The 8,319-nt window shown below is 64.6% G+C and overlaps 1 protein-coding gene across 1 annotated transcript; it reads left to right on the top strand.

Moving 5' to 3' along the window:
* The first annotated feature begins 2,974 nt into the window (after positions 1-2,974).
* LOC120787668 (proline-rich protein 36-like) lies at positions 2,975-8,273 on the top strand. The gene is made up of 9 exons (XM_040123319.1): positions 2,975-3,128; positions 3,258-3,419; positions 4,186-4,584; positions 5,349-5,656; positions 5,754-5,853; positions 6,819-6,980; positions 7,111-7,630; positions 7,780-7,970; positions 8,125-8,273. The coding sequence occupies exons 1-9, from the start codon at positions 2,975-2,977 to the stop codon at positions 8,271-8,273; spliced, it is 2,145 nt and encodes a 714-aa protein (XP_039979253.1).
* The last annotated feature ends 46 nt before the right edge of the window (positions 8,274-8,319 follow it).

The following is an 8,319-nucleotide window of genomic DNA, read 5'->3' on the forward strand; positions in this document are numbered from 1 at the left end:
GTCGCCCGGCTACCCGGCCCTACGCTGCCCCGTTCCCGGGTTTGAGCTTCACACAGCCTCGCCCTCTCCGCCATCTCACATCTCCAGCTCTCCCTCTCCAGCCTCAGGAGCCTACTGCACCTGCTGCCGTGCATGGTTTAGGCTTCACACAGCCTCTCGCCTCATCCCTGACTCCATCTCCATCTCTCCATCTCCACCGTCACCGAGGGAGCTCCGTCGCCCGGCCTGCCGGCCCTCGCTGCTCCGTCCCCAGGTTAAAATTCGCCGCCGCCTCGCCCTCCTCCGCCAGCTCCGTCTCTCAGCCTTCGGAGGCACCTGCTCGCGTTCGGGTTAGGCTTCCCGCATCCTCTCCCTCATCCCTGGCTCCATCTCCATCTCCACCATCACCGAGGGCTCTGTCGCCGGCTACCCGGCCCTCGCTGCCCGTTCCCGGGTTAGGCTTCACACAGCCTCGCCCTCTCCGCCATCTCCATCTCCAGCTCTCCCTCTCCAGCTCGGAGGCACCTGCTGCCCGTGCATGGTTTAGGCTTCACACAGCCTCTGCCTCATCCCTGACTCCATCTCCATCTCCATCTCCACCGTCACCGAGGGCTCCGTCGCCGGCTACCCGGCCCTCGCTGCCCGTCCCCGGGTTAAGATTCCCGCCGCCTCGCCCTCTCCGCCAGCTCCGTCTCCAGCTCGGAGGCACCTGCTGCGCGTGCCCGGGTCAGGCTTCCCGCATCCTCTCCCTAATCCCTGGCTCCATCTCCATCGTCACCGAGGGCTCCGTCGCCGGCTACCCGGCATCCGCTGCCCGTTCCCGGGTTAAGATTCCCGCCGCATCGCCCTCTCCGCCAGCTCCGTCTCCAGCTCGGAGGCACCTGCTGCCCGTGCCCGGGTTAGGCTTCCCGCATCCTCTCCCTCATCCCTGGCTCCATCTCCATCGTCACCGTCACCGAGGGCTCCGTCGCCGGCTAACCGGCATCCGCTGCCCGTTCCCGGGTTAGGCTTCACACAGCCTCGCCCTCTCCGCCATCTCCATCTCCAGCTCGGCGGCACCTGCTGCCCGTGCCCGGGTTAGGCTTCCCGCATCCTCTCCCTCATCCCTGGCTCCATCTCCATCGTCACCGAGGGCTCCGTCGCCGGCTACCCGGCCCTCGCTGCCCGTTCCCGGCTTAAGATTCCCGCCGCATCGCCCTCTCCGCCAGCTCCGTCTCCAGCTAGGCGGCACCTGCTGCCCGTGCACGGGTTATGCTTCCCGCATCCTCTGCCTCATCCCTGGCTCCATCTCCATCTCCACCGTCACCGACGGCTCCGTCGAGGGTTACCCGGCCCTCGCTGCCCGTTCCCGGTTTAAGATTCCCGCCGCATCGCCCTCTCCGCCAGCTCCGTCTCCAGCTCGGAGGCACCTGCTGCGCGTGCCCGGGTCAGGCTTCCCGCATCCTCCTCCCTCATCCCTGGCTCCATCTCCATCTCCACCGTCACCGAGGGCTCCGTCGAGGGTTACCCGGCCCTCGCTGCCCGTCCCCGGGTTAAGATTCCCGCCGCATCGCCCTCTCCGCCAGCTCCGTCTCCAGCTCGGCGGCACCTGCTGCCGTGCCCGGGTTAGGCTTCCGCATCCTCTCCCTCATCCCTGGCTCCATCTCCATCTCCACCGTCACCGAGGGCTCCGTCGAGGGTTACCCAGCCCTCGCTGCCCGTTCCCGGCTTAAGATTCCCACCGCATCGCCCTCTCCGCTGGCTCCGTCTCCAGCTCACGGTTACCGCTGCCCAGGGCAAGTAAGGCTTCCCGCGTCCTCTCGCTCTCCCCGGGCTCCATCTCCATCTCCACCGACACCGAGGGCTCCGTCGCCGGCTACCCGGCCCTCGCTGCCCGGGCCCGGCTTAAGACTCCCGCCGCATCGCCCTCTCCGCCAGCTCCGTCTCCAGCTCGGAGGCACCTGCTGCACGTGCCCGGGTTGGGCTTCCCGCATCCTCTCGCTCTCCCCGGGCTCCATCTCCATCTCCACCGACACCGAGGGCTCCGTCGCCGGCTACCCGGCCCTCGCTGCCCGTTCCCGGGTTAAGATTCCCGCCGCATCGCCCTCTCCGCTGGCTCCGTCTCCATCTACCCGGCCACCGCTGCCCGGGACCGGGTTAGGCTTGCCGCAGCCTCTCCCTCTCCCCGGGCTCCGTCTCCTGGCCCTGGTACACTGGTAGAAAAATTCTCTGAAATACTTCCATATTTTCCTCTCAGAGGCAGGGGCTCTGAAGGAGGCCGCCTAGAGCCCCCAGACGCGGCAACGAGTTCGAGACTTCCGGCGCTCCGTTCTGGAGGCCCATGTTTTCAAAAACTGGGTTTCTGAAATCGTGCAGAGTGTTTTTCGGTTTCCGGGATAAACTCCTCGACACCGGAAGGTAAATATGGCCAAATTCTAGTGCGGCTGACTCGATTTACCTTCCTCGGTCAAAACACTTTGAAGAAAAACGCAAAATCTCTCGTGCCCTGGTACTCCTGGAAATTTTCGTGCCCTGGTACTCGGAGAAATTTTCGTGCCCTGGTACTCCGGACACTTCTCGTGCCCCTGGTACTCCCGACACTTCTCGTGCCCTGGTACTCCTGAGAGAATTTTCGTGCCCCTGGTACTCCTGAGAGAATTCTCGTGCCCTGGTACTCCTGGGAGAATTCTCGTGCCCCTGGTACTCCGAGACTTCTCGTGCCCTGGTACTCCCGAGACTTCTCGTGCCCTGGTACTCCTGGGAGAATTCGTGCCCCTGGTACTCCGAGGGCTTCTCGTGCCCTTGCAGCCTAGAGGCTCCGGGTGACCGTCCTCCGACCCCCGCCCGGCCTATACCTCGATTTCAGCTGGAAACTTATACAAAAACATATCAATTTCTATATAATAATACAGATAATATATATACTGTGCGCCCGCTCCCCAGGCCCCTGCCCTGCTCTGCTCTGCTCCCCACAATCCTGGCACAGCCGCCGGCCCTTGCTGCCCGGGCCTGGAGGATGCTTACCACCGCCTCTCCCATCTCCGGCTACCCGGCCATCGCTGCCACCCGGGCCGAGGCTTCCCCCGCCTCCCGCTCTCCCCTGGCTCCGGCTCTCCCACCCCCCTGCTCCATCTCCGGCTACCCGGCCATCGCTGCCCGGGCCCGGGGAGGCTTCCCGCATCCTCCCCCTCTCCCCTGGCTCCGGCTCTCCCACCCCCCTGCTCCATCCCGGCTGCCCGGCCACCGCTGCCCGGGGAGGCTTCCCGCCGCCTCTCCCTCATCCCTGGCTCCGGCTCCAGCTCTCCATCTCCCACCCCCCGGCTCCATCCCCGGCTGCCCGGCCACGGCCTCCCGGGCCCGGGTTAAACTTCCCGCATCCTCCCCCTCTCCCCTGGCTCCGGCTCTCCCACCCCCGGGCTCCATCCCCGGCTACCCGGCCACCGCTGCCCGGGCCCGGGGAGGCTTCCCGCATCCTCCCCCCTCTCCCTCCATCTCCGGCTCTGGGTACCTCCTCCAGGAACCTTGACCACCAGCCGAACCTGTGTACCCACACTTAAGCACCCCCCCTCGGGCTAAACACTCATAGCCGCGCCGCCAAGACCTTCGTGCCCCTGGTACCCCGCAGAGCCCTTCGTGCCCCTGGTACACCGCTCTCCATCTCCCACCCCCCGGCTCCATCCCCGGCTGCCCGGCCACGGCTTCCGGGCCAGGTTAAACTTCCGCATCCCCTCTCCCTCCATCTCCGGCTCTGGGTACCTCCTCCAGGAACCTCGACCACCAGCCGAACCCGTGTACCCACGCTTAAGCACCCCTCCTCGGGCTAAACACTCATAGCGCGCCGCCAAGACGCCGTGCCCCTGGTACTCCGCAGAGCCCTTCGTGCCCCTGGTACTCCGCAGAAACGCCGTGCCCCTGGTACTCCGCCAAACTCCGTGCCCCTGGTACCCCGCAGAGCCCTTCGTGCCCCTGGTACTCCGCACAGCACTTCGTGCCCCTGGTACCCCGCCACACACTCCGTGCCCCTGGTACCCCGCTCGGCTCCTCGTGCCCCTGGTACACCGCTCAGCATCTCGTGCCCCTGGTACCCCGCTCGGCCGCTCGTGCCCCTGGTACCCGCCCACGCTCCGTGCCCTGGTACCCTTCGGCGCTCGTGCCCTGGTACCCCGCCACACACTCCGTGCCCCTGGTACCCCTCTCGCCTCCTCGTGCCACTGGTACCCCGCTCAGCAGCTCGTGCCCCTGCTACCCCTTTCGGCCTCTCGTGCCCCTGGTACCCGCCACGCTCCGTGCCCCTGGTACCCCTTCGGCGCTTCGTGCCCATAGTACCCGCCACACCTCCGTGCCCCTGGTACCCCTTTCGCTCTCAGTGCCCCTGGTACCCCGCTCAGCATCTCGTGCCCCTGCTACTCAGCCACACACTCCGTGCCCCTGGTACCCCTCCACACACTCACTTCATCTTGTGCACCGCTCGACACTCTGTGCCTCTGCCTCTCCGCTCCACGCTCTGTGCCTCTGCCTCTCCGCTCCACGCTCCGCGCCTCTGCTCTGCCGCCGCGCTCTGGACACTCTGCTCCTCTGCTCCTCCGCAGCCCCGCTCCCCGCGCCCCTGGTACCCCTTGGGCCAGCGTCGGAGGCCCGCGCGGCCGACAAAGCTTGGATCGAGGCTGACTTTCAATAGATCATAGCGAGAGCTGCTCTGCTACGTCTGAAACCCTGACCCAGAATCAGGTCGTCTGCAAGTGATTTAGCACCAGGTTCTCCTAAACATGCGGTGCGAGAGAGGCGGCCGTGATCGGCAGCGCCCGGCCCTGTCATGACGGCTCTGCTCACCGACGAAGCCGGCTATCCGGGCCAACCGAAGATCAGCGGCGCTACGGTATCGTTCGTCTAGGCGGGATTCTGACTTAGGCGTTCAGTCATAATCCCACAGATGGTAACCGCACCATTGGCTCCTCAGCCAAGCACATACACATACGCAAATGTCTGAACCTGCGGTTTCTCTCGTACTGAGCAGGATTACTATTTCAAATACACATCATCAGTAGGGTAAAACTAACCTGTCTCACGGACGGTCTAAACCCAGCTCACGTTCCTATTAGTGGGTGAACAATCCAGCGCTTGGTGAATTCTGCTTCACAATGATAGGAAGAGCCGACATCGAAGGATCAAAAGCGGCGTCGCTATGAGCGGCAGCGCCACAAGCCAGTTATCCTGTGGTAACTTTTCTGACACCTCCTGCTTAAAACCCAAAAGTCAGAAGGATCGTGAGGCCCGCTTTCACGGTCTGTATTCATACTGAAAATCAAGATCAGCGAGCTTTGCCCTTCTGCTCCACGGGGTTTCTGTCCTCCCTGAGCTCGCCTTAGGACACCTGCGTTACCGTTTGACAGGTGTACCGCCCCAGTCAAACTCCCCACCTGCCACTGGCTACCCGGCCCTCGCTGCCCGGGCCCGGCTTAAGACTCCCGCCGCATCGCCCTCTCCGCCAGCTCCGTCTCCAGCTCGGAGCACCTGCCGCGATGCCGGGTTGAGCTTCCCGCATCCTCTCGCTCTCCCGGGCTCCATCTCCATCTCCCGACACCGAGGCTCCGTCCCGGCTACCCGGCCCTCGCTGCCCGTTCGGGTTAAAAAAGTTCGCCGCGCTCGCCCTCTCCGCTGGCTCCGTCTCCATCTACCCGGCCACCGCTGCCGGGACGGGGTTAGGCTTACGCAGCCTCTCCCTCTCCCGGGCTCCGTCTCTGGCCTGGTACACTGGTGAAAAATTCTCTGAAATACTTCATATTTTCCTCTCAGAGGCGGGGGCTCTGAAGGGAGGCCGCCTAGAAGCCCCGGGCGGCAACGAGTTCGGAGAACTTCCCGGCGCTCCGTTCTGGAAGCCCATGTTTTCAAAAGCAGGTTTCTGAAATGCGTGCAGAGTGTTTTTCGGTTTCCGGGATAAACTCCTCGACACCGAGGAAGGTAAATATGGCCAAATTCTAGTCGGCTGACCGTTTGCCTTCCTAAGTCAAAACGCACATCGCAAATCTCTCGTGCCCTGGTACTCCTGGGAGGGTACAAGTGCCCCTGGTACTCGGAGAGAATTTACGTGCCCTGGTACTCCGGACACTTCTCGTGCCCTGGTACTCCTGGCCTTCTCGTGCCCCTGGTACTCCCGACACTTCTCGTGCCCCTGGTACTCCTGAGAGGGTACCGTGCCCCTGGTACTCCTGAGAGAATTCTGCGTGCCCCTGGTTACTCCTGGGAAATTCTCGTGCCCCTGGTACTCCCGAGACTTCTGCGTGCCCTGAAGTACTCCCAGAGACTTTCGTGCCCCTGGTACTCCTGGGAGATTTTCGTGCCCTGGTGCTCGAGGGCTTCTCGTGCCTTTTACCCTTTTGCCTTGGAAGCGCGGAGGCTCGGTGACCGTCCTCCGACCCCCGCCCGGCCTATACCTCATTTCAGCTGGAAACTTATACAAAAACATATCAATTTCTATATAATAATACAGATAATATATATTTTCCTACTGTCGCCCGCTCCCAGGCCCTGCCCTGCTCTGCTCTGCTCCCCTAATCCTGCTTTAACCCGGCCGCCTGCCGGGCCTGGAGATGCCCACCGCCTCTCCCATCTCCGGCTACCCGGCCACCGCTGCCAGGCAGGCTTCCCGCCGCCTCCCGCTCTCCCCTGGCTCCGGCTCTCCCACCCCCCTGCTCCATCTCCGGCTACCCGGCCATCGCTGCCCGGGCCCGGGGAGGCTTCCCGCATCCTCCCCTCTCCCTGGCTCCGGCTCTCCATCTCCCACCCCTGCTCCATCCCGGCTGCCCGGCCGCTGCCAGGCAGGCTTCCCGCCGCCTCTCCCTCATCCCTGGCTCCGGCTCCAGCTCTCCATCTCCCACCCCCCGGCTCCATCCCCGGCTGCCCGGCCACGGCCTCCCGGGCCCGGGTTAAACTTCCCGCATCCTCCCCCTCTCCCCTGGCTCCGGCTCTCCCACCCCCGGGCTCCATCCCCGGCTACCCGGCCACCGCTGCCCGGGCCCGGGGAGGCTTCCCGCATCCTCCCCCCTCTCCCTCCATCTCCGGCTCTGGGTACCTCCTCCAGGAACCTTGACCACCAGCCGAACCTGTGTACCCTTAAGCACCCCCTCAGGCTAAACACTCATAACCGCGCCTTAGCCAAGACCTTCGTGCCCCTGGTGCCCGCAGAGCCCTTCGTGCCCTGGTACACCGCTCTCCATCTCCCACCCCAGCTCCATCCCCGGCTGCCCAGCCAGCTTCAGGCAGTTAAACTTCCACATCCCCCCTCTCCCTCCATCTCCGGCTCTGGGTACCTCCTCCAGGAACCTCGACCACCAGCCGAACCCGTGTACCCACGCTTAAGCACCCCTCCTCGGGCTAACCACTCATCGCCGCGCCGCCAAGACCTTCGTGCCCCTGGTACCCGCAGAGCCGCCTTGCCCCTGGTACTCCGCGAGCACTTCGTGCCCCTGGTACTCCGCCAAACGCCGTTGCCCTGGTACCCTGAGAGCCGCCGTGCCCCTGGTACTCCGCACAACGCCGTGCCCTGGTACCCGCCACACTCCGTGCCCCTGGTACCCGCTCGGCTCCTCGTGCCCCTGGTACACCGCTCAGCATCTACGTGCCCTGGTACCCCTCGGCCTCTCGTGCCCCTGGTACCCGCCACACGCTCCACCTAGTACCCGCTTCGGCCGCTCGTGCCCTGGTACCCTTCGGCGCTTTCGTGCCCTGGTACCCCATACACACTCCGTGCCCCTGGTACCCTTTCGCTCCTACGTGCCCCTGGTACATTTTACCACTCAGCATCTCGTGCCCCTGGTACCCCAGCTTCAACCTCTCATGCCCTGGTACCCCGCCACGCTCCGTGCCCTGGTACCCCTTTCGACGCTTCCGTTACCCGCCCATGTTACCCGCCACACACTCCGTGCCCCTGGTGCCCGCTTTCGGCTCTCGTGCCCTGGTGCCCCGCTCAGCATCTCGTGCCCCTGCTTCTCAGCCACACACACTCCCGTGCCCTAGTACCCCTCCACACACTCACTGTCATCTTGTGCACCGCTCGACACTCCTGTGCCTCTGCCTCTCTCCGCTCCACACTCTGTTGCCTCTGCCTCTCACTCACGCTCTGTGCCTCTGCTCCTGCCCTTCTCCCGGCTTTCTCACGCCTCCACCCAGCCCCTTTCCCACGCTATGCCTGCTCTGCCGCCGCTCTGGACACTCTGCTCTGCTCCTCCACCAGCCTCCCCCGCGCCCTGGTACCCCCACCAGGCGCGCGTCAGGAGACCCACGCCCACGTGCTTGAGATCAGGGCTGACTTTCAGTAGATCGCAGCGAGGCTGCTCTGCCCATCTGAAACCCTGACCCAGAGAT

The sequence above is a fragment of the Xiphias gladius genome, unplaced genomic scaffold (genome assembly GCF_016859285.1).
Source record: "Xiphias gladius isolate SHS-SW01 ecotype Sanya breed wild unplaced genomic scaffold, ASM1685928v1 HiC_scaffold_456, whole genome shotgun sequence".
Taxonomy (NCBI): domain Eukaryota; kingdom Metazoa; phylum Chordata; class Actinopteri; order Istiophoriformes; family Xiphiidae; genus Xiphias; species Xiphias gladius.